Source organism: Dryas octopetala, chromosome 9, assembly GCF_963921425.1.
Source record: "Dryas octopetala chromosome 9, drDryOcto1.1, whole genome shotgun sequence".
NCBI classification, from domain to species: domain Eukaryota; kingdom Viridiplantae; phylum Streptophyta; class Magnoliopsida; order Rosales; family Rosaceae; genus Dryas; species Dryas octopetala.
The window spans coordinates 16,828,212-16,852,679 of NC_141374.1; the positions used below are offsets into that span (position 1 = coordinate 16,828,212).

General features: G+C 35.5%; 5 protein-coding genes across 6 annotated transcripts; 4 read left to right on the forward strand and 1 right to left on the reverse strand.

Moving 5' to 3' along the window:
• The first annotated feature begins 2,052 nt into the window (after positions 1–2,052).
• Positions 2,053–2,957, forward strand: GASA6 (Gibberellin-regulated family protein). Its single transcript, XM_086256686.1, has 3 exons — positions 2,053–2,257; positions 2,365–2,398; positions 2,509–2,957. The coding sequence occupies exons 1-3, from the start codon at positions 2,153–2,155 to the stop codon at positions 2,688–2,690; spliced, it is 321 nt and encodes a 106-aa protein (XP_086112812.1). The 5' UTR covers positions 2,053–2,152; the 3' UTR covers positions 2,691–2,957.
• A 1,221-nt stretch (positions 2,958–4,178) lies between these two features.
• On the forward strand, positions 4,179–7,578 carry LOC147274958 (Exostosin family protein). Its single transcript, XM_086228453.1, is given in 4 exon segments — positions 4,179–4,380; positions 4,611–6,102; positions 6,771–7,265; positions 7,268–7,578. Coding segments are annotated over 3 exon segments (1,509 nt in total). The 5' UTR covers positions 4,179–4,380; positions 4,611–5,115; the 3' UTR covers positions 7,295–7,578.
• Positions 7,579–10,505: 2,927 nt separating this feature from the next.
• LOC147274959 (RING/FYVE/PHD zinc finger superfamily protein) lies at positions 10,506–14,824 on the reverse strand. 2 transcript variants are annotated; one of them, XM_086256589.1, is made up of 8 exons: positions 14,691–14,824; positions 13,473–13,768; positions 12,964–13,035; positions 12,507–12,574; positions 12,079–12,235; positions 11,576–11,659; positions 11,405–11,494; positions 10,506–11,040 (listed from the first exon to the last, which is right to left on the reverse strand). In XM_086256589.1, the coding sequence occupies exons 2-8, from the start codon at positions 13,746–13,748 to the stop codon at positions 10,921–10,923; spliced, it is 867 nt and encodes a 288-aa protein (XP_086112715.1). In that variant the 5' UTR covers positions 13,749–13,768; positions 14,691–14,824; the 3' UTR covers positions 10,506–10,920. The 2 variants fall into 2 exon arrangements, with proteins under 2 accessions (XP_086112715.1, XP_086112716.1); XM_086256590.1 differs by lacking the exon at positions 14,691–14,824 and adding an exon at positions 14,501–14,656.
• A 4,369-nt stretch (positions 14,825–19,193) lies between these two features.
• LOC147274960 (DCL-like protein) lies at positions 19,194–21,046 on the forward strand. The gene is made up of 2 exons (XM_086227783.1): positions 19,194–19,611; positions 20,472–21,046. The coding sequence occupies exons 1-2, from the start codon at positions 19,219–19,221 to the stop codon at positions 20,778–20,780; spliced, it is 702 nt and encodes a 233-aa protein (XP_086083909.1). The 5' UTR covers positions 19,194–19,218; the 3' UTR covers positions 20,781–21,046.
• Positions 21,047–23,085: 2,039 nt separating this feature from the next.
• Positions 23,086–24,327, forward strand: LOC147274961 (protein RKD2-like). Its single transcript, XM_086228375.1, has 3 exons — positions 23,086–23,167; positions 23,413–23,834; positions 23,977–24,327. Exons 1-3 carry the CDS (start codon positions 23,086–23,088, stop codon positions 24,325–24,327), a joined length of 855 nt encoding a protein of 284 aa, XP_086084501.1.
• Positions 24,328–24,468: the final 141 nt, after the last annotated feature.

Here is a 24,468-nt window from a genome sequence, read left to right on the forward strand (position 1 = left end):
TAAATTTACTTTTAAGAAAAAAAAAAGAAAAAAAAAACCTGGCAAATAAGTCAATGACCACTTAAAATGAATCAAATTATGAGAAAAAACTTATAGGTGTGTACACCGTTCTTTTTATAAAAGATTGTTACATAAATAACACGTAAGAGAGTGGTGCGAGAGAAAGCGTATACATTCGTTGTAAGTGTTTCTCCTCAATTGCGATTGATTGAAACCATTTCCACACAGAGACAGAAAGAGAGAAACAAAATTGTGTACCAAAAAAGAAAGAAAGGAACGAACAAAAGTCAGTACTTGTAAAGTGACATCTCACCAAGAGAGCATTCATAATTTCATAACATTTTGGGATGGATCAAAGGGAAGCTAGCCCAGCTAGATTCCGTTTTAATTAACGTACGAGAAAGGGCAAGTGGTAGGACTAGGGCTGGCAAAGTGGGGTTATGTTTGGGCCCGGCTTCCTCAAGCTATGACGGGCCAAGGACAGGCCCACTAGATCTTAGGCCTAATCCGAGGATCACCTACTTCCTTGTGAGAACTTAAGCTCTAAACGGCCCACCATGGAGCCCAGTGAGAGATAATGAGCCTAAAAACACAAAAACGACAATAGGGGATGGGTTTCGGATTTACAGCGCACGCGACATACTGTCGTTTTGGCGCATCTGAAAGGTCATGTGCTTGGTTCTGATAGCTGATAAGGGCACATGGCTTACACTTCCAGCTCACAAACTAAAACTCCTTCTGTGGGCCCTGTGGGCCCCTTGTGGCCCAGTCCCCCATTCAAATATTCTCCAAGCCCAAATTCAATACACTGCTAGACCATATTTGTCTTACACCCCCAGCCTTAGATGTTGCCACGTCACCTATGATGCATCTTTCACAGGCTTGATGGGTGGTGCATTTGAACCTGGTGGGTTGATAACTTGATACGAGTGTGGTGTACGATAGTGTAGTGTGCAAATGCTTGTAGAATGAATATTTTTGGGAAAATATAATTTCATTGGTTATTGATATTTTTGGGGACCATAATAACTGATATGAGTGGTGCCATCTAATCTGCTGCCGACTTGCTAACGAACTTCCCATGTTACTAGCTTACTAGACAACAAGCCATCGGCATCTTTAGGAAATTACCTGTAAACCCTTTCAAATATTGTCCAAGTTTTCATTATTTTCATGGATAATCCACACCGATGGTGCATGGTGGGACTCTACTCTATATCAAGTTTGTTCCAAGTTTATATAGAAAATAAGAAAAAAATGTAATATGTGTTTGAATCGTATTATCATATTGTGTTATAAATTATCACACTTGATATTAAACTAATTAAAATTATGTTTCATAAAAGCACCATTTTTCAAGACCATGAATTATATAATGCACAAACCTAGCAAAAGAGCATTTCGACAACTCGAAATAAAAGGAAAATGGGACATGATTAATTGATGGGAGAGATAGGCAAAGATATAATTTTTTATTTTTCATTTTTCCAATGGACCAATTCATGCCTTCTAAACTCAAATATAGAATCTCGAATATATTTTCAAAAAGATGTTATTTATTTCAACTTTTTTCTCAATATATTTGACTATAAAAAAAAAAAAAAGAAGATAAATTTTGTAAAGTAAATTGATGCTACATAAACTAGAAACAAAAGTTAAAAAAATTGAAATATTAAGTATTTTTCATATTTTCGTGAGAACAAAATAAAAGTAACTTAAACCCAAAAATTAGTGGTAATAACATCCCCTTTGTCCCAATGTTTTTTGTTAACGAAAAAAATTGGTGATCAGAAAGAAGAATATGATTTCTTGGGAGAATCAAGATTCTTTTTTCTTTTTTTGGTGAAAGGATTTTATTCTGAATGGGGGCAATTTGGGAATGTGAGCCCAACATAGATCATCAAACCAAGTACCTTTTTCTTCTTTTATATTGTATAGAATAAGTAATATTATAGAATGATGGAATATGACTATATGAGCCCCCTCGAAGGCTCAAACAGATCTATATATAGCCAATGCTCAGTTTGCATTCTAAATAAAGCCCCACACCACACTTACCATACGGTCCATACCCACTAGCCAACTTCAACCAATCCACTTTCTATATCTTTCTCTCTCTCTCTCTAGAGGTTGGTTTGGTTTGCTGGTAGCAATGGCCATGGCTAAGCTTGTCTGCCTTCTGCTTCTTGCACTCCTTGGCATTTCCATGGTTGCAACCCAGGTGATGGCAAAAGAAGCCCAGTATCACTTAGATAGTGTAAGTTCTTCCTCTTCTTTTCTCAAATTAATCATTGGTAGTGTTTTTGAGACAATGTAGCAAGGCTAGAATTGTCATTTTCTGACTGAAATTTTGTGTTTTTCCAGGGAAGGTATGGACCTGGGAGTCTTAAGAGCTACCGTAAGTAACATGATCACTACAACATCCCCATTTTCTTGCTTGAATCAAATTTTAATTGTTGTGACAAGCATTATGGATTTTTAATTAACAATTTTTTATGGAATTACCAGAATGCCCATCACAGTGCACAAGGAGATGTAGCCAGACACAGTACCACAAACCATGCATGTTCTTCTGCCAAAAATGCTGTGCCAAGTGCCTCTGTGTTCCTCCTGGCTTCTATGGTAACAAGGCTGTGTGCCCCTGCTACAACAACTGGAAGACCCAGCAAGGAGGACCCAAATGCCCTTGAACACTTTTTGCTTAATTTAATCTTCCCTCAAATGGGCTACCAATAATATTTGGTATTTATATAAGCAGTAATGCTATGAGTATTTCTTGAATCTGTAAGATAGGTTCTTTAATATTCTTCTCTGGGTCATAAATTCAATGACCTCTTGGGAAATTAATTAATTGTAGTCCATTGCTCCTTTGGGTTATTGGTTTATAAAACCCCAAATGAGAGCTTTGACATAATTTTAAGTCTTAATGTATTAATAAAATTTATTCTGTTTCACCAGAGGTCCCAACTTCAAATTTGAAGGGTAATCCATCAAGGTTCTAAAAAGTGGAAACATAAACTATAATTACAGTGTCCCTTCAGGACTCTCATATTCTAGCAAGCTATTTATTTTTGGTCAAATTTCTGGCAAGCTTTACCTGGGGCTTTTCTCTGCTGGTATTGGGTCTCTATCAAATATAAAGTATATGGAACATTTGGTATCTGGGTCCAATCCCATACATAGGGTGTACTTGGACTAGCTGCACCAGTATTAACTTGGTAGCACCCATATGGCTATTCTGGAAACCAATTAATTCATCCAGATATTGGCACAGTATGAGCTAGGCAGAACTTAAATGTGTGCAAATTTATTATAAACTCAATGCAAGAGGGTCCAAATTTGAATTCTTTAATGGAAGACTACCTTAACTTCTAGATAAGAAAATTGGGTTTGGTTTTCACTTTTCATTAGGAGGTTGACTACAAGTGGGGTAATTAAAGTTCCAGAGTTGAACTTTGGGTAGCCCAAGAATTTCCTCCTAATTGAATTTGAAGCCTCATCTGCTGTGAGTTACATGGAATTAAACCATCTTGCCTTTTGCCATTGGTCACTTTCATGCAAATTTCCTCCTTAAACCATTCTGATTGGTGAGATATGCCTTTATGCAAATTCAAAAATGGAATGCACCTCAAACTGTCATAATTCAGTTTTTTACATCGTAATTAATATAGTCTCTATACTCAATTTTTCATATATAATTTACATTCATCATGTATCTTTTTTTTTTTTGTTATGAAATCATGGGTCTCTTATTTGATAAATTTAAATAAATATGTTATAAAAGTATAATTCTTATGTTAAACAAACATTTAGCATGAAAGTTAGGATATCACAGATTGTGTCCATTAATTTTACTGGAAAATTACCTTATGTATTTATTTTGGTTACAAAAGTCACCTTATTTATTCATTAATATGATTCAACGCAATCTCAAAGAAATTTCAAACTACTTACCAAGAAAAAAGAAAATTAATTTCAACTTGATTTTCACAACAAGATCCGTCTAGAGACTGATAATTTGATGAGTGTGTAAACTGTAAACCAATGAATATGAAAACCTTATGACTAGACGTGAGGACGAGCACAACATAGCAAGACTCGGAAGCAAAGCGACACGAGAAAGGTTCTTAAAGTCATGCTCTTTCTGTTCTCCATTTCATGTACAACCAAAAGGGTTGAATAAAGTATTCATTTTGATGATCAATCAAATGCCATAGGCTCATAGCCACAAGAAAGGTTAAGTAAGAATAATAGAATAATAATGGACTTTGTTCAAAGGCCCCTCCTCTCTGTGTTGGACTAGAATCTCTTCGCAGTCTGAAAATATATTTGCATGCCATGATGAAGTTTCAGAATCCCTGTTGATCAGCTACTCCTTTTGTAAGTTCTAATCGTCCCAGTTCATTAAATCATAATTCTTTGAAAACCCAGATGAGAAATTTTTCATTTTTAATGTTTAATGCTTCTCTTTTGTTTTGTTTTGTAATTTTCTTTTGTTTTTTTACGGCAATTTTTCATGTAGCTCAATGGCTCAAAAATCCAAATAATGCCTTCTTGTAATCAGCTGCAAGAAGTACTTTACATAAGTGTTGTTTAATCACTATGTGCAGATTTATGACTTGCTCAGTTGCTTTGGTGATGATTTCAAGAGAGAGGTTTATGGTTTTTCCAGAAAGCCAAGGTTTTTATGTGTAGCAAGTTCACTGAATATAACCCATGACCTTAAGAAAATAAAAAAATTTCTTCTTAGATTGATGTTTTGGCTGTTCGTTAGAGATAGGTAGTGTGGCGACAGAGGGTTTAAAGGAACCACCTTGAATCCTTGTTCAAAACCCTTCGAGATTTTAAGACAGAGTTTGGGTTTCACATTCAAGATGGGGGTCTCTCTTTCCATGTTTATGGGAATCAAGCTGCTATGTTAAGAAGCTAAATTGATGGGCATTGCCTTTATTTTTGTCTTTTTCCCTGCTAAACGATTGTGGGGTAGTAGTTTTTCGGACCATTATATGCTTTCTGATCTCAAGGATAGTGGCATTGATTGCATTCCTCATTTTAGTGCAATTGCCGTTGTTGTCTTGTTCAATTTGCTAAACTTGGTAGAGCTTGGTTCCCTGAATGTCATCAATGTCAGAAAAGAGTAGGGTTCCCTCAAAATTTCTTTTCTACTTGATGACAATTTCTATGTTCCTTTTAATCCTTTCTTCTGTCTTCCTTCTTCGATTCAGCAGTACTTCTTTCATACCCAAATCAGTAATTGAGCTTATTCTTGTGAATGGCACATCAGTGTACTTTGAGCCCCATTCGAAAAAGGAAGAAATAAAACTTCCATCCCTCCCGTCTGAGGTTTCCCGAGTTGATGCTGTAAGACCCACAAAAAGAAGTGAACCAGCTTGTCTAGTTTCCAATTCAAGCAAACAGTTGGGGTCTTTAGGAAGAAAGAGAATGATGGCCTGTGACTCAACTCAGGCTCTCTTGAGGGTATTTATGTATGAGTTGCCTCCTGAATTTCACTTTGGGTTATTGGGTTGGAAGGGAAAGGAAAATCGAACATGGCCAAATGTCAGTAACCCAAGTCGAATACCCCCTTACCCAGGTGGACTGAATTTACAGCACAGTATGGAATACTGGCTCACCCTTGATCTTCTGTCATCAAATATCCCAACTGTGGTCAGACCTTGCACTGTAGTCAGGGTGCACAATTCAAGTCAAGCAGATGTTATTTTTGTGCCATTCTTCTCATCTCTGAGTTACAACAGGCATTCTAAGCTTCATGGAAAGGAGAAAGTCAGTGTCAACAAGAAGTTACAGAACAAATTGGTGCAGTTTTTGATGGCTCAGAATGAGTGGAAAAGAAAGGGTGGGAAGGATCATTTAATAGTTGCTCACCATCCAAATAGTTTGTTAGATGCAAGAAGGAAACTGGGCTCTGCCATGTTTATGCTTGCAGATTTTGGAAGATACCCAGCTGGAATAGCAAATCTTGATAAGGATATAATTGCTCCTTACAGACATGTGGTGATGACTGTTGACAGCACCAAATCAGCCTCATTCAAGGAACGTCCTATACTATTATATTTCCGAGGAGCAATATACAGGAAAGATGTCAGTTTTTCTTCTTTCACCTCTTGTCATGAATTATTCAAATGTTTGTTCTGTGATGTGATATTGGTTCATGATACAAAGCTCTTGATACTTATTTGACAGGAAATACAATTCTCTCTTGATCTATGGCCTTCATCTGTGCCCCCAATAGTTGAATTGATCAATAGACAGTCTTTTACATCATAAGTGCTAAATACATGATGAACTTTGTTGTGATTATCTCATATTACCCCGATTTTGATCTCACAGTAAATTATCTGGCATTTAGGAATTTCAAAAAAGGGTTGTGTCTCATTAGCTTAGGATTCTCAAAGTTCTGTGGCAAGTTGAAACCATGGAGGAGACTAGTCATTTTAATTATAATGGCATTTATATGCATAAATTAGTCCTTTGATGTGGGGCAGTCTCCAGAACTGATTGCTAACTTGATATATTATGTCAATATATCCTAACTCCAATGAAGCATACAAAGTGTTTGTATAGTGAGTGTTTATTGACATGATACATTTCATAATCCTACTTCAGATTCTGATTTCTGATGCGCTCTGACTATTTTGGTGCTTCCCTTCTCCCTTTACAACATACACTACATTGATTAAGCAATAATCAGTTTTAAAATTGCCTAATAATGTCTTACTTTATATAATCTTCACTTTAAATTAATCCAGGGGGGAGTAATTCGCCAAGAATTGTATTATCTTCTCAAAGACGAGAAAGATGTACACTTCAGTTTTGGCAGCATTCGAGCAAATGGTATTAACAAGGCAAGCCAAGGAATGGCCTCATCGAAGTTTTGCCTGAATACTGCTGGTGATACCCCTTCCTCAAATCGCCTATTTGATGCCATTGCTAGTCATTGTGTTCCTGTCATAATCAGCGATGAGATTGAGCTACCATTTGAAGATGTCTTAGACTACTCACAGTTTTGCATATTTGTTCGCGCAACTGATGCTGTTAAGAAGGGTTACCTACTGAATCTTCTTCGAGGAATCAAGCAAGACAAGTGGACCAAGATGTGGGAAAGGTTGAAGGAAATTGTACATTATTTTGAATATCAGTATCCATCCCAGCCTGATGACGCCATTGATATGATTTGGCAGGCAGTTTCTCGTAAGATATCCTCTATACAATCTGAGTTTCACAGGAAGAAGAGATATGACAGGTCTCAACTTCTGGTATAAGAATGAAATAACAAAGCGCTTTAAATATTAGTCACTAAGATCTCTTGACCTTGCACCATTTGGAAACTTCACAATTTTGCTGAAGGTGGCATATGAGAGACAGGAAAATTTGAGATCTGCAGGGGATTTTGTTTCTGATAATATTATTGGTACCCATTTTTGCTGTTGATGTAAGTTGTAGATACAGTATAATTTTCAAATTAAATTTATTTATTTTTGAAATCGTCAATGTAGAATAAATTATTTTTTATGGCTACTGTATGTGAAATTTTGATTATATTGTGGTTTCAATACAGTGGTTGCAGCCTCTTCACCCTTACAGTTATGTGACATTGAACATCCAATGCAGAATGAAACTGGAACTTATTTCAAGAGATGACAACCTTCAAGCTCATGACTTCAGTTCATATATTTGCATGATTATAACTTTCTGTTTTTACTTGAGCTAAGTAAAAATAACAAATGAGGATGGAAAGACAGCAAAAATACCTGTGAAACACTCAAGATTGTGGCTATAAAATGCAAAATTAGTCACAACAGAGAAATATAAGTCCTTTCTTTTATAGAGACAAATCAGAAATGCATGTAATCTGTGAGAGCCAGCATCACCATTCTCAAAGTATTCAGCTATTGGTTAGGACCTATGTTTATACAATATAGAGGTGATGCTAGCTCGATGATTGGTTTCAGCTGCAGTTCTTCAGCTCAACAAAAAACTTCGACTAAAACAAACGAAAATATATAATGCTAACCAACCCACTTTGAGAATCTATCGAGGAAGCAAAGGATGCCCACCATCCTGTTGAACTTTTTTTGTATTAGTTACAGCCATCAACTTCTTTTGCCTGAAAAACTCTCTTGCCCCCTCTCCCTGCATCAGCATGTCAACATCTGTTGTGAATGGGGTCTGATCCTTTTCCAACTTTTCTTTTGTTTGATTGATTTGGATCAAATGTCATTGAAGGTGCAGGTGCCAAACTCAGCTTCGTTTGCAAATCCTCTACAGCAACAGCCTTAAGAACATGCAAGCTTTTAAGAAATGAGAAGTGCTCTTTGTCCCATCTGAGAGCCAAATCTATGCTTCTTAATCCAGAAACCTTTTCTGGCTGGAGAGCCAAGAACCCAATACAAACAAGAAGCACAGCCCCCCTATAAGACAGAAAAGCCATGCTTGTGCTCTGCAAAATCAAGAGGTATGTAGGAATCTGTGTCTCAAGCAATGATAAGAGAATGAGTAGGGTGCTTAAGGCTTTGTTCCTCCTTATGGTTCATTCCTGTAAGAATAAGCCAACGGTATGCCTTTTATGGGATTTGGAAGACTAAAGGCATAAAGCACAAGGAGGCCCCAGAAGGCCAGAACATGTAGGGAAGTTTTAGATTCACCTCAATCATAAGCCTGCCATAGAAGCAATATAAGGCTGTTTTAGAAGACTCTGACAGGTTTGAATGAAAAGTTAGTTGGAACACTATCCTTGGGAAGCCAAGTATCTTTTTCTCATTCGGTTTCCCTACATCTCTCTCTATCATTTGCCTTGCTCTTTTTTACCAAACAAAGACCAATATTAGTCCCTTGAATTCTTTTCCAACTTGCCATGTCATCTGACCTTGCTGATGTGTAAACTTACCATATCCTAAGAGCATATGCCAAATGCTTTGCATATGTGGCTCAACCTAGCCTACACAGCTGAGATGAAATGCAGTCATTGAAAAGAGTTTTACCCTTCAGAGTTTAGTTATTAAACATCACAAAGCAATAACATAAAGAGAAATCAAACAAAGTGATAACACACTAATTAAGGCACATCATAAGTGACTCAGAAGTCTGTTACTTGACTATACCATTAAACATATATCCTCATGTTCTGTTTTAGTTGCTGTGAGAATGGGTGAAAGTAGAACATTTGAGAAACATTAGTTTTCATCGCCTTAATACTAAAGAATATTAAGGTTTTAGGAAAATTACAACTATTTGTGTCATGTATGTGAGTCTGTGACATGTTGGTTGCTAGAATAAGCATTATTACATTAAACATGCATCAGCCAGTTCCATATTCAGACAGCTACTGTAGTAAAAAGCCATCAAAAGTAGAGATGTTGTCATGTTGGAGTAATGGTGGGGAATAGTAACCTCTCCCACAAAACAAAAAAACCCAAGCAACCAGCCAATAGCTTTATGCACCAAACACTTGCTGCTTTAAGCTAACTAGCTTTAGAATTCCAAGCTCTTCTCTCCATGCAGCAAAAAACACAGTCTTGGTTTCTTGTGCTTAATGGAATTCCTTTATGCTTTTCTTTGCTCTCTCTCTCTCTCTTTGGATTTTTCCCAGCCCTCTAAACCCTCATTCAAAGTTTCAAAGGAAACGCATTTTGGGCTTGCATATCTGGCCTCATCTTCTTTTTTCTTCTTTTAAATATATCTCGCTTATCCATGAAGACCATCTTTGTTTCTCTCTCTCCCTACCCTTATTTCTTTCTTCTTCTTTTTTTGTTTTTTTTTTTTTTTCAATTTTCAAGAACTTACAAGCCCTGAACCAAAGTTGTTTGCAAGAAATAAAATTATGAAAATATTGCAAAAGACAGTCTCCATCTGAGTTTAAATTGAGAAGCAGAGGCAAAGGCAGGTCTAGGGGAGGACGTGGACTGGTCATGGTCCAAGCTGGACATAAGCTTAGATACTCTAATATCGTGGATCTCTCTCTGCTTTGAGAGCTGTAATAAAGTAAAGAATTTTGAATGGGGTCGTTGCTTTCCAAATCATCCTTCACCATCACATTTAACTTTAACAACTACAGCACAATTCACAGGGTCATCAATGAGAAAGCCAAGAGGGCACTGTCACACTTCAAGAAAGCAATGGCGTGATGAACTCCAAAGGCTGGAAGCCCAAAATATCACATTCCAAGTAGATTGGCTTCAACTCTAGTTTTCGTAGTTTGCACAGTGCAATATCATTCCGTTCATACAATGCAGACACTCATAGTCTCAATTGGGAAGAGTATGATGAGTTTATACACTTCTATAACAACCTTGTATCACCCAATGACTTCCTCACTTTTTTTTTGGTAAATAATGACTTCCTCACTTGACCAAGGTATCAACAAAATGTAAATGGCTAATAGCACAGGTCATTGCCAAGAGAGAAAGCGAACAAGCCAGCGGCAAAGACCAGTCTTGTTTAGCTTGGGACTTCAAAATAAGAGAAAAAAAATGAAAACCAGGAAATTAGAAGAAACAGGAGACTGATACATAATGAATGTCGAGTTGATGCTTCGCCAGCAGTTACAATACATGATCATCAGGATCAATACGCCACAAATTAGAAACAAAAAAACAACTAAAGCATGCATGATGCATCCAAGATAGTCTGCAACTATAATCTGTAAACAACAGCTCTTTCGATACAACTTTAACAAGATTATGTACAAGCAGAACACGAGAAATAGATTTTAGAAAAAAGCAAGCCTGTAGGAGTACTTAAAATAATTCGATTACAGACACATGACTGTCAGAAAACTACAGCCCTTTGATATTCCTCTTTACTGCTAGTAGCATAAATGGGAACAATATACTCAAATTTTGAGTTCCAATGTATCCTCTTCACCAGCACAGAAGATTTCCAGAATTGACGAACACTGTATCATTGAATCGGCTCTTGATGGGGAGTCACCGCAGGTCCTGGAGCTATTGTGAACAATCCCCGACGTTGCCCTTCCTGCAGCATAAATGCAACCTCAGTTGCTGCAAGTGCTGCTGCTTCCTGGCTCAACAGTAATATACACACAAATTAACATGTAATTTGAGACCAAAAAACAAAAAAAGGAAATTGTATTTACTACCTAAAATGGACAAGCAAGTCATTCTAGAAGCCATGCATGATTATGTGCTACTGTGAGTCAGATGCACTAAGATAGACGAAAAAAAAAACAAGGAAAGAAAAAGACAAGTCAAACCCCAGATGTCTATTTAGTCATATAATTAAACACCGGTTCTTCAGAATGACAAAATCCAATTGTCTACCAAGAGCAGAGAACTTCACGTAAATGACAAACAATAGAGATGTGATGTCTCATTATTAAAAATGATTATTATTCATTCCCCAAAAACAGCAGCCCAGAACTAACCTGTCTTTGCCTTCGACGTTGTAATATACTGATGGCCCAGGCCATAATGTAGCATGGGAGAAGAAAACCAGCAGCACGGAGCAAGAACAGCTGTTAACAATTGATCATTTAGTTTGATAAGTAGCAATGTGAAATGTTATGAAACAAATCCAACATCCATATCCCACTTACCGAGAAAAAGGTGGAAGCATCATCATCATCCCCATCACCATTGGGGAGGGTCAAAGCATGCCTCAAGAGTAGGAGAGCCATTAACTGCCAAGAAACAAGAGAGAAGGGTCAACAGAGATAATATAAACCAAATTTTCTTCAACTGATACTCTACCATGCCCCGAGGTTTTACTCTAGGAATATGCAAAGGCAACAGGTTGCAGGACCCAGAACAGACAACCAACAACAGGGTCTAGATGCAGCCAACTAGTGACACCAATTCAGAAGGCCCATAGAAAAAAAGAGTTTTAAGAAAATAGAAGGGAAATAAAATAAATTTAAAGAGCAGAGAAATATTTTTTTAAAACTAGAAAAAAAAAAAAGCATGAGCTAGGTTTTGCTCATCATCTGATAGATTCATAAAATAAAATAAAAAAGAAAATGGTCTACGACAATAAATTTATTCCTGCATGCCCTCCTATCAAATGTCTTGCATAATATTAATGGTGGTTACTATGGCTTACAATCAGAGCAGCAGAGCGGCAAAAAGCTGCACCACTAGCATTTGTATCAGCATACTCATCATATTCAGCCTCTAGAAAGTGACGCTCTGCCGCTGCCATTGCCAATAGTCGAGGATCACGCAAATCCAAAGGGGTACCAGAGATTGTCCATCCCTCACTGTCAGGAAAATCAAGGAGACAAAAGAATAAGAGACTGAAACAGATAAGGGTCTTACAAGGTGTACAACATATTGAACTGAAAAAATGGAAATACAAAGAAAACTGTGGGACTTAAGTGTGCAACATACAGACATAAGCAAAGGCCTTATCACATATATACATTCTCACATCTATCCCGAGGTTAATTTAAAATAAAATAAAAATTAAAAAGAGTTTCCTTGATAACAGCATTAACCAAGTTACGGAGCAGATATAAACTCTAAACTTGCCTGATGTCAATTGTAGTATCTTCAGACTGAGGGGGAGGTGGTGGTGCAGTATAACCAGGTTGGTAAGGCTGTACATCATAGAAATTTTTTTCATAAAAGTCCACACAATGACTATGCAACTCATGAGTGAAGAACTACAAACTAACCAATAGAAATGATCAAGAGATTAGCAGCAAATGCTCACATGCTTTAATATATTACATGGATGCATCATCATATTTAAATTTAATTGATAAAAACCAGAGTTTCTCATAGCACAACATTGTATTTCATACTTACCAGAGAAGGAAATGCATGACCATGATAGCTTCTAAATTGAGAAGTTGCTTACTTATATGAATATAAGGAATATCCATAATTATTAATCACAAATATAGAAATGGAATCAAACAGATTCTACACTCGAAAAAAATCACGAAAACGGAAATTGCAGATTCTAGGGATTCTAGTGGTTTACCTGATGACAAATTTCACAAATTACATCTCCCTTCTCATTGCACCACCGCTGGACACATTTTCTATGAGCAAACTGAATTTGTACAAAAAAAAGAAATAATCATTGACTTTGGTAATCAATTTATAATACTAGTCTAACAAGACATTGAAACTGCTTAATAAGTATAAGGCAATGAGCATAATACCAAACTATTGGTTTGGATTAGAAGCTTGGTAACGAAACTAGAGGGTAGTGGAAAAGAAAAGGAAAAAAATGCAAGGAAAAAAACTAGAAAAGATAAGATCTCTCAGCATAATCAAAACATAAAGAAAAAGGAATCAACAGCACATGTCATGATAGTACTTCAAGCCCATGAAACTGATCTGAGCATAAAAGCTGAAACTAACTACAGGGGAAGGAAAGAATCTGTGACGGAACTAACAACAGCTATATTAAAACACTCAAGAGCAAAAACATACTTAAAGAATTTCACTCTCGTAAATGTTGATGAAATTAAAATCGGATTATACCTTTAAGCTGCCCCTGCAAGCACAGGGGACTTCCAAATTCTTAACGCTATCCTCCTCCTGGCAAATTCGACATTCAACCGTCTGAATCAGTGGCTCTTGTTCTTCAGATAGAACATTCTCTCCCACCCCTTTAACATCAATGGCACAAGTGGGTAGCTCAGCTGATTGGGAGCATGAACCCTCTACAGAAGATCCTGGGGTCTCAGTCCCTTGCACTGATTTTAAACTTTCAGGTTTTATGAAGTGGTCAACACACAAAACCAGGTGATCACTCATTCTTACTCAAACCAAAGTTCCTGCACCGACAAAATAGAATGGAAATCCATTAAAGTCAAAACAATCTGCTTCAAAATTCAATAGAATGCACTGTCACAATTTAAAGTTATGAAATGTGAAAATCATGATTCTGGGTTTCATTGATCATAAGAAAACAATGAAATAATCCTGCATTGAAACTCTAATCATGAGTATCTGGACCTAGAAGGAAAGTCGAGGAGTTGACCTGCTGGCCTTGGTCAGAAATTTTCTGTTCTTAACAAATCAGAGAATATAACGTTCAAATTTGATGTTTCTACTATTTTCCTCAGTTCTCCCAGAAACCAAACAGGAAGAAAAGCTTTAGAATTTATATAACAGGTCAAATTGAAGTGCCACTCAAAAGGTTCAAAATCCATTCCCTTTTCTTTAACCACCTTTGTGTCCCAAAGAAACTCCTAAACTACAACAAACGGCAGATAACGCAACATTAAAAGCATCAAACTTTCCCCAGCTACCCTGCATTCAAATCATTTCTGCGAGTTTGGATACAAAGTACATGAAGGCAAAATAAAAGGAATCAAGATTCCAATAATCCATACTATTACACTAGCTAATTTAACCATATAGCTCTGTAAAATTCAATATCCAGAAAAAATAAAATAAGAATCTCAGGTACCAAACAAGTCTTGTAATTGCCCAACCCCAAACCCATCCCCAAAATTTCCCCAACCAAATCCATAAATTACCAGTCAAAAAATCACAAAACATACCAATACGATTCAATCGATGATACCAACCCTAAAATCCACAACCACGATCAAAATATAAGAGCTTTATGATTTTCTACACCTAAAAATAAAGCATTTGTAGCGGAAACATTTTATGCAAATCAAAACAAACAAAAAAACAAATTTAAAATGAAAGAACACAAATATTGAAAAGAAAATGAAGCGAAAGTACCTGGAAAAGACCTAATTTGTGCTTTAGGACTCTGAAAATTCTCTCCCGTGAAAAGTCTTAACCTTTGCTTTTCCCCTAAAGAATTTTAATTTAATTTGCAGCATCAGGTTCGGACAATACGAACCTGCTTTCGCTAGGCTCGGTAACGTCCATCTAAAGCTGGGATCAAATCCTCTGTGGTTGCTTACCAAATAGAGAGTGCCAGTTGAATCTGAACTGTTGATTCAGATGGGGTCGCGACATTCAAGGTCCAGATTGAATGTCTAACTACTTTATCGCTTTCCTCATAGGCGGATTTGGCGCGTGTTTTCACAGTAACGGACGTCGCATTGTCTGGTCCGTCCGGTATATGAGTGCATCTGTTATTACAATACAATAATACTAGACAAACGGTGCTCGATCCAATAGGATCATGCCATCTCATCAAAGAAAATATAAACCAATTTTAATTCTATAGTAAGTAATCATACCTGCTTTAAACCCAAAAGAAAAAGTGACTGTAGCTTAGGATCCATTTGACACGGTTTCTTAAAAAATTCTTTTATGTTACAGCGTTTTTATCAGTAACACTTTATTATGTAAATTGATAGGGCTTTTTGCTTTTATATAAAAACAAATTGTCTTTTGGTTATCAATATAGAAATACCCTTACACCATACATAAGTGTTTTTGATATCATTTAACTAACTACAACAAAAAGGGTTTTTATTTTTATTCTATAATTCTTTTTATCATGTTTTAATATTTTTATTTTGACATAAATTCAATTTAAACACATAACTATATAAGTCATTTCATGGGGTTCATGAACTTTCAAATATTTCAAATATTTCAAATATACACTCAATTTATTATCTAAATTGAAAAATGGACTTCCGTCCATCGATTTGTTGAGAGATCAGTTAAATATCAGCTTGACTTTTACTGACAGGAATTAATTGGCGATGTAGCGCCAACTCAGCATACATTTCCCGCCAAATGATGAGCGAGAAAGAGATTATGAGTTTGTGGGCCCGTGTCAGGGGTTAGATGGACATGTGTCACCGTGTCGCTCATTTGGCGGAAAAAATTTGCTGAAATGGCGCCACGTCGCCAAGTAATCCCGATCAGCAAAAGCCAAGCTGATATTTAACTAATCCCTAACAAATCAATGAACGGAAATCTATTTTTCAATTTAGATAGTAGATTGGGTGTATATTTGAAATATTTTAAAGTTCGTAGACTCCGTTGAAATGACATATATAGTTATGTGTCTAAATTAAATTTATGCCTTTTATTTTTATAAGTTGTTTTTATTAAACATTAACACCAACATTTCATTCAAAACCTTTCATTTCTAATTTATCAGCAATCGTGGATTATCTACTAGGCAAAAAATTATACCAGACAATAGCAAGCTTTAAATCCTAATCCTTAAAAAACAAAATCTAATGGCTTAAATGCCACCACGTCAGCTTTAAGACCAAAACGATGAGTACGCTGAGAAGAAGAAAAGAACAGAACACACAGGGATGAGCGATAGTGCAAGACGGTGAAGGTGCTGTGTTGTGTGAACAAGGAGAAATAGCTACAAACTATGATCAATTTTCATTGTTCTTTTTTATATGATCCTCATTATCCATCAACCCAGTACTAAAAGGAAATACCCATGGCCATGAACATCAACATTGAGCCGCTCCACTTTTCTCCATGGAAGCCATCTGCTTGGGAAATAAGGAGACTTTATAATTCAAAATTATGCCTCACAAATTTTGTCAAAAATTGATAATTACGAGGTTGATATTCATGGCCTTAGAGTGAACGTAAGTGTAGTAGATGATGTTTATTTGATGGGATTAATAGTCATTTTGGACTTCAAATTATTATACTTGTATCAGTTTGGTCTCCGGATTTTTAATTTAAAAAATTAAAAATCTTGACTTTTACAATTTTGTCAATTGAGATTATTCCGTCAATTTACACATTTTTTATTCAAATTTAGCAAAAAATAAAGGAGAGAAAAATAGTGCATGAGAAAAAAAGGGTAAGATATAAATAGAAGAGACCATTTTGCCCTAAACAAGGACCTCACGTGATTAGCACACGGTGTTATGCAAACGGAAATTTTGATGGAAAATGTGTAAATTAACAAAATAACCTTAATTGAAAAAATTGAAAAAGTGAGGGTTCTTAATTTTTCAAATTAGAATTTTGGGGACAAAAATGAAATTAATCCCTTATTTGATTGATGAACAACTATCATAATTGAGGATTTTTTACATTCGGTGTTTGACCTGTAACGTTGCTTCTTTATACTAGAAGAAATTGTTGCTTGATTTCCCAAAGCTTGAACACTCTGATTACCACCTACCAATGATTTTAAATTGAGATTCGCACAGCTTTTTGCTAATCAGTGATCAAGCGATCTGTTTTGAGGATCATCGTCAATCAAAGACGTCACATGGTGCCACCTGCTTGGGTCCAGTATCGGCGGCAAGACTTGCAGAGATGGACTTACAGTAGGCTACATCAAAGAAAAATCCGATGAGTGAAGTTTTTGTTAGTGGCTGGTGGCAGGGGGTAGAAGGATATTGTGGCACGCTGACCGCTCTTTTGTATTTTTTTAGCTTACAAATGCCTTTTTGAGGTTGCAGATAACATGTTTTAGGTTGTAAATGTAGGTTAGATTGTGCAGATGTATCTGCCAAACGCTCGGTGGACAATTTAAATTTCTACTTAATTTTTTGACAGTCTGGGTTTAAATTTTTTTCTCATTTTTGGTTTCTAATAAAAGCACTATTGTTATAAATTGTTATTATTAAGGCCCTAAAAGAATCCAAGTTGCTTACAAATTGATAGAATATTCAAAAAACATACAAAATGATGTAATTTCCTTTGCTCGTGGCTTGTGCCACGAACCACATGCTACGAATTTGTATAAGTACTTACAAATACTTTTTTAACATTTGTTTGTTACATTAAAGGAATCAAACACTAGATCTAAACCTAATCCTAATCTTTAATCTATCCACTCTCACCATTTAAGCAAACCCTAATGGCTTACTTTTTTTACTCTATAACATGAATTTGTATAACTTTTTATGATGTATAGTATAGTAAGCAATTTATGAGGGAATCCAATTTCTCTGTACTTCTTCATATTATAGTATAAATTTGTGAATCATTAAATTTGTTTATATAACATTTTTACTATTATAAAGCCAAGAAAATAGTTTGGTGTTACAGGCTTCACAAAAAAATGAGATTGCCTAAATTACTCTTCATTAAACCAACAGTCCTATAAAACTAAGGAAAACTTAGAGTTCAGTCCATTTTATGAATATTTCTTAGACTAAGATCAGTAGTGATTTAAGATTTTTAATTAAGTTTTTTTATTTTTATTTTTTGATTGCTTTATATTCGATTTGAACTCCGAGATTTTAGGCGAAAAGCATATAAAGCCTACTCTACATCCTAGGAGAGGAAATACCTTTCAGATAGAAAGAAATACCCTTCAAATCAAATCACGGAAAAATTTTATTATGAATTAAAATGATTTTTTTATAAATTAAAAAGATTTTCTTATGAATTAAAAAGATTTTCTTATAAATTATTATGAATTAAAAGAATTTTCTTATAAATTTTAAAACACCCCCGATCTCTATCTAAAAACTGTTTGTCTAAAGGATCTAAGCCTAATTATATCTAAAAAGAATATAATAAATGAGGATATAGTTGTAAAATATCATTATTAAAATAAAATTTTAAAAATAATAAAAAACATCACACCACCTTAAAATGTGGAGAGAGTGATGAGAATTTGTAAAACTAAGAAAAAAATAAAAAATAAAAAAAAATACAGTAAAAACGCCAATTGACATGTGCATAACACGTGCCAAAAGGCTAGTATAAATAAATAAATAAAAAGTCCGTTGATTTTAGGTACCAAATTTTAATGTTATTTCATTTTAACTACCAAAACGTTTATGTCATTTTACTTTAGATACTAACTTTAAAAAACATGGTTCTTCCGAGCTGTGACTGTCTAACAATCACAAATTTTTTATTGATTTGCTGTTTTTTCAATATTTGTAAGGCTTAAACTTTAATGTTGAGTCTCTAAATTATATGACTTCATCCCTAAGCCTAAATCAAAAGCATTAAACTCTTATAAACTTTGAATTTTTATGAATTTCAACGATAGTCACAATTGTATAACAAACTGATTTATGACATAATCCAAAATGTTTTGTTCTAGGTTAGTACCTAAACTAAAAAAAATTAGTGTCTTGCTGTTTTCCTGAAAAACTATTGATATTTAGTATTTAATCCTAATTAAAAAAAAACATAAAATATAATAAAATAACTTAAACAAAATATTATTATTGACTTCTCAAAATATATATATATATATATATATATTGACTACCAAAATTATTGATCGAACCGGAGTCGGACCGCAAAAAAAGCCCGTTAACGCTAAACTGGTAAGTGGTAAGTATATAAGGAGGTCCAAAACCTAGGGTTTGCCTTCACTTCACTCACAGTCATGGCAGAGAAGACAGTCTCAGAACTCGCAGAGACCAACTCGGAAGGAGTCAACACCGAAGCCGCCGCCGCCGAAGACATGGACCTAGAAACCTCAAAAGCCGAAGAGGTCGGCGCAGAGGCCGAAAGCGCCAACGGCAACGGGGAGGCGAACTCGAAGCGGGCCAGGGAGGAGCAGAAGGAGGAAGAGGGGAGTGAAGGAAACGACGGCGTCGCGAAGAAGCCGAAGGTGGAGAAGTCGGCGGAAGAGGAACGGTTGGAGAAGATAGCGGGAGGAGAGGAGAAGTCGGCTCGGGTCAGTTTGGGTCCGAAGGGTTTCGGGTCGTCGGTTGAGATGTTCGATTACTTCTTTAAGTTCCTTCATTACTGGCCTACTGATCTCAATATTAATAAGGTACCCACAAAAATTTTATTTATTTGTTTTTAATTTTTGAGCTATATTGTATTATTTTGAGGGTACATCTGATGAGGATATGCAAAATGAGTTAGAAAATTTTCCTAGTTTTGATGCTTAGCTGCATGGAAAGAATGAAGTAAACTTTACCTGAAAATTGAATATGTATCCCAAATTTGTACAAAAATATGTGAAAAGTCTGTATCATTTTCCCATTGTAAATTTTGAGTGAAAGGGCCAATTGTTAGGCATCACAAACATGTTACATATGTTGTTTCACCTGCAAGTCTTGGATGCGTGACACTGCTGCAATGGCATTGCATTAACTTCATTGTGCATTCGATGTTAACCTGAAATTGAAAATCCCTGCATATACGTACACAGACGCACATGTATGATAGATGCTTATGCACTGACAGTTGTGTGAGTTTGAGATTTCTTCAAGAGCAAATTCGCCTTTATAGGAAAATAACATTAGCTCTACATCTTTGATTTTACACACTACCTCTGCAATCAGTTTGTAGAATCCTTTAGCATGCAATGCAAGCTAGATTCTGTTCACATCATGGTGCTTCTGGATTTAGTTCACAAAGTTGAGTTATGTTAATGATTTGAGATTAATTTTAGAAGACCTGTGTAGATTGGCTGTGATCATTTGCAAGCTAGATTCTGTTCACATCATGGTACTTCTGGATTTTAGTTCACAAAATTGAATTATGTTAATGCATTGAGATTATTTTAGAAGACCTGTGTAATTTGGCTGTGATGGTTGCATATAGTGCTTGAATTTGTTGCTGCTGTTAAATTATATCTTTGGTTATTTGATGAAATGTCTGATTGAATCTGTTCATATATTTCAGTTTGAACATCTGGTTTTGCTGGACTTGCTGAAGAAGGGTCACGCAGAGCCTGATGAAAAGATTGGTGGAGGGATCCAAGCTTTCCAAGTCCGGTTCCATCCACTGTATAAAAGTAGGTGCTTCTTCCTCATTAGGGAAGATGGAGTTGTTGATGATTTTAGTTTCAGGAAGTGTGTGGATCATATTCTTCCCTTGCCGGAAAACATGAAAGCAAGATCTGATGCCAATAGAGCCTTAGGTGGCAAGGGTGGTGGCGGCAGGGGAAGAGGAGGCGGGCATGGCCGTGGAAGGGGTAAGTGGAGAAACTGAATTACAGTCTCTAGTTTTCCCTTGCTGGAGTTTGAGTTTAGCAGAGGTTGAGAAGAAAAATTTTGGACCAACTTGTATTCCTATTTTATTGAGCAGCTAAAACTGATGTATTATCCAAATTTTGATTGTTAATGACTTCTGCTATCTATTGCTTGGGAAATATATTTTTGCTACTGTTTCTGTTGGTTTTTATGTACTAACGTTACTGGGAGTGGGACCACCAAGAAAATGAAACTAAATACATGTATACATGTATTATATGTGTAGTTATGTATTGCACAAATGGTAGCAAGTTTTAACTGCAGGAACTTTCCCTTCCTCATCATCACCATTATAATAACTTGTTTGTGGTGACTATTATCTTCAAATTACACAAATGGTGCAGTTTTTCACCAAGTAATCTGCTTCTTAGTTTCAGACACTAAACCTGTCTACACAAGCAACAGAATGAATAGCTCTTGATACAGATGAATGTCAAATGCAGTTTGTATAAACTATAGATTTTGTTATCTAAATTTCAATTGTTGAACCTTGACACTTTATGGGTTATAAAAAAAATGTATGAATCCTAATTGCCAGCAAAGCCAGAAAAAATATAAAAAATAAAAAAATCTCTCCATGACAGAGTAAGCAAATGAACTCCATCGGACCAGACTGAAGCTTTTAACCCACCAGATACCGCACAACAATTGCCACCACTCATATGTATTAAGTAAATTACACGATATATAGAGGAGGAATATAGTTGGCTATTAATTATTAATTTGCCACATTATAATTGCCTATAATTAATCAAATATTTTTAACTGATCATGCAAAATAATGATCAATACATTATAGCAGTAGTAACTCCTCCCCCACTAATAAGATCCCTTCAATTAATCCCAAAAAAATAGATTTGAAAAATAATTAATCATTACTTTGTAAATGATTATTGGTACGTTACATGCATCCATAATAAAACCGAACCCACTTTCTAGTGCAAGTACTTGAGCCAAATTAGTTGTATTTTTCGCAATTCAGAAATGACAACAAAGATAAACATTAATTGAACAATTTTTTAAATATATTATTTTCAAAATTAAGTAATATGGTACGTACATGTATGTGAAGATAGTACATTACTCCCAAACAATTATTACTTTTGAAGCTAAATAATCATTTTTGGTCCTTATTCTTTATAATCATCGAAAAGGATCGGATGAATTTCTTTTTCCCCTGAAAAAACAAGGGATCGATGATCATGATCCTAACAATTATTACTTTAGAGAGTAATATTTAATTACCCATTTTTTTATCCTGCTTAATTATCCTCGATAATCGATGAGGATGACCCAAAAGGATGATCAAAATATATGTAATAATTGGAAAAGGTGAAGAAAAGTGACCAAGTGATCGATATGAATAAGTCCAAGTTTTTAGTGCCCAATAGATACACAACATAATTGAGTATAATCAAATTATACTAGCTGCTAGCAAATAGCAATATTGAGTACTCAGACTTGTAGGGCAGGCCTACCCTACAATTTCAGGGTCGTCTTAGAAGAAAAAATCACACTTGGCAAGCATGCATGACTCATCTCTTCCAAGCTAGCTAAAATAATATCCAGCCAAGTAATTAAATTATATATAATTTAGAAAACAGAAAGAATTAGCAGAATCAAGAAATTTAAGATCGAAATAGAGAATAATCAAATTAATTTATGTATAGGAGTTGTGACGGCGCACGTTCATGTAGGCTAATGATCATGAAGCCCTCCTAATAAATTAATGACGTGTCTAGGAATATAATTAATACTACATCTTGTAACTTTCACTAAGCAATAATTAAGCATAGACACACAGTAAACAATGAATGACACACTCATTCATATTCATGCATGGGGGTTTTATCCATGCGCCTATATATATACCCCCAATAGTCTCTTCTTCTTCCTCACTATACTCTCATCTTGCACGTGGGTTAGTACTGCTGCAAACAAAATGGGGAGTCATTCCATTATGGATTGGCTGGCCATGTATGAACTTGAAGACCCATTTTGTTATTCAAACCAGTTTCCTTTTGTTGATTTCAGGTGCTTATATATAGAACTATATAGGGAATTGTGTGTGTATATATATATATATATATGTATTTCATCGATCATCTTGCTTGCTTTAATTCCTTTTGTTTTTCTGTAACTTCTTTGTTTCTTAATTCTGTTGAAAAGCTTGACATGAAGGTTTTTATTTACCTTTTGTAAGCGGGTATTGGCAATATGAAAGGCCGACAGTACAAGACAGCTTTCTTGGTCCTGTTCCTTTCATGGAGAGCTGTTTGATTCATGACGACCCCCTATACTCATCAGTGGATATTAATATTCAACCTATCCAAAGTGTACTTCAAGGTCTGCTATATATATATATACATATATTGTTTGTGAAATTCAATTTTTCATTTTTAATGTGTGACAATGAGTTTCTGAACAAAATTGAAAAATGATCATTTCATTTGTTGATAGTTTTGGATTTTAAGAGTTACAAAATCAGTACCAAAAGATCGATTAGCAGAGAATATCTAGACTAAAAAAAGATTAAGGATACACCTATATATATATATTTATCTGATGATTTGTCGATCTATATGTTGCAGATGATATTTTCTTTGGACTGGATGTAAATGAAAATGGCTGTGGAGTTTTAAACGATTTGGTGTCAGCTGGGCTTGAGGCTAATCATCACCATCAGCAACATGTACAACAACAACAATCTCCTCCTTTACTACTTTGTAACAAAGAAGAAAACGGCTCCAATGATTTGGAATTGGGGGAAGAGAGCGATATTAATAAGGTGGTAATTAATAAGAGGCCCTGCACCAAAATTAAAGAAACCTGCAGTTCAAAAATGTTGTCCAGGGAAACCATTTCCAAATACTTCTACATGCCAATAACTCAGGCAGCTAAAGAACTCAATGTGGGCTTGACCCTTTTGAAGAAAAGGTGTAGAGAGTTGGGTATTCGTCGTTGGCCTCATCGAAAGCTCACCAGCCTCCAGACCCTAATCAAAAACATTCAGGTATATATACATATATATATATATATATATATTGTGCATCAAATCTACTTCGTTTTGCTCGAATATATTTTTAGTTCATGATTTGGCATTACATGTATTAATTTATGTGTTTGTGTTTGTGGATTATGTTATATGCATGTAGGAGTTGGGGAAGGAGGGGGTGGAAAGTGAAGAGAAGCTTCGAAGTGCCATAGAGTTGTTGGAGAGGGAGAGGAAGGTGATGGAGGAGGTTCCTGATATGCAGCTTGAAGACAATACAAAGAGATTAAGACAGGCTTGTTTTAAGGCCAACTACAAGAAGAGAAAGGTCATGATGGGAATGTTGGAATGTTCTTCGCATTCCTCTGATTTGATGATCACAAATCATGCAAGCATGGCTGCTGCTTCCAACTCTTTTGATCAGACACGAGAGGAGGAAGATGAAGAGATTAAGTCGCTTTTGTCTGACTCCTTTTCATCTACCAGCATGAATATGTTACAATTAATAGGCTAATGCTTTAGATTTTCTTTTCTTTTTTGGGTTCATAAGTTGGTTTTGAACCTGCTCATTACACATGGGTTACTCAGTAGACAAAAAAAAAAAACTTAAATGGGGCTCTGCAATGGTTATAATTAGCAGTTCTAATCATCTGGA

Excerpts from the sequence above, each read along its gene's own strand:
- GASA6 (XM_086256686.1), top strand. The coding sequence starts at position 2,153 with ATGGCCATGGCTAAGCTTGTCTGCCTTCTGCTTCTTGCACTCCTTGGC. Across the intron at positions 2,258-2,364 it reads CCCAGTATCACTTAGATAGT|GGAAGGTATGGACCTGGGAG; the intron begins GTAAGTTCTTCC and ends GTGTTTTTCCAG. Across the intron at positions 2,399-2,508 it reads TGGGAGTCTTAAGAGCTACC|AATGCCCATCACAGTGCACA; the intron begins GTAAGTAACATG and ends TGGAATTACCAG.
- LOC147274959 (XM_086256589.1), bottom strand. The coding sequence starts at position 13,748 with ATGAGTGATCACCTGGTTTTGTGTGTTGACCACTTCATAAAACCTGAA. Across the intron at positions 13,036-13,472 it reads CTTGCAGGGGCAGCTTAAAG|TTTGCTCATAGAAAATGTGT; the intron begins GTATAATCCGAT and ends GTACAAATTCAG. Across the intron at positions 12,575-12,963 it reads TTTGTGAAATTTGTCATCAG|CCTTACCAACCTGGTTATAC; the intron begins GTAAACCACTAG and ends TATGATGTACAG.
- LOC147274960 (XM_086227783.1), top strand. The coding sequence starts at position 19,219 with ATGGCAGAGAAGACAGTCTCAGAACTCGCAGAGACCAACTCGGAAGGA. Across the intron at positions 19,612-20,471 it reads CTGATCTCAATATTAATAAG|TTTGAACATCTGGTTTTGCT; the intron begins GTACCCACAAAA and ends CATATATTTCAG.
- LOC147274961 (XM_086228375.1), top strand. The coding sequence starts at position 23,086 with ATGGAGAGCTGTTTGATTCATGACGACCCCCTATACTCATCAGTGGAT. Across the intron at positions 23,168-23,412 it reads TATCCAAAGTGTACTTCAAG|ATGATATTTTCTTTGGACTG; the intron begins GTCTGCTATATA and ends TATATGTTGCAG. Across the intron at positions 23,835-23,976 it reads CCCTAATCAAAAACATTCAG|GAGTTGGGGAAGGAGGGGGT; the intron begins GTATATATACAT and ends ATATGCATGTAG.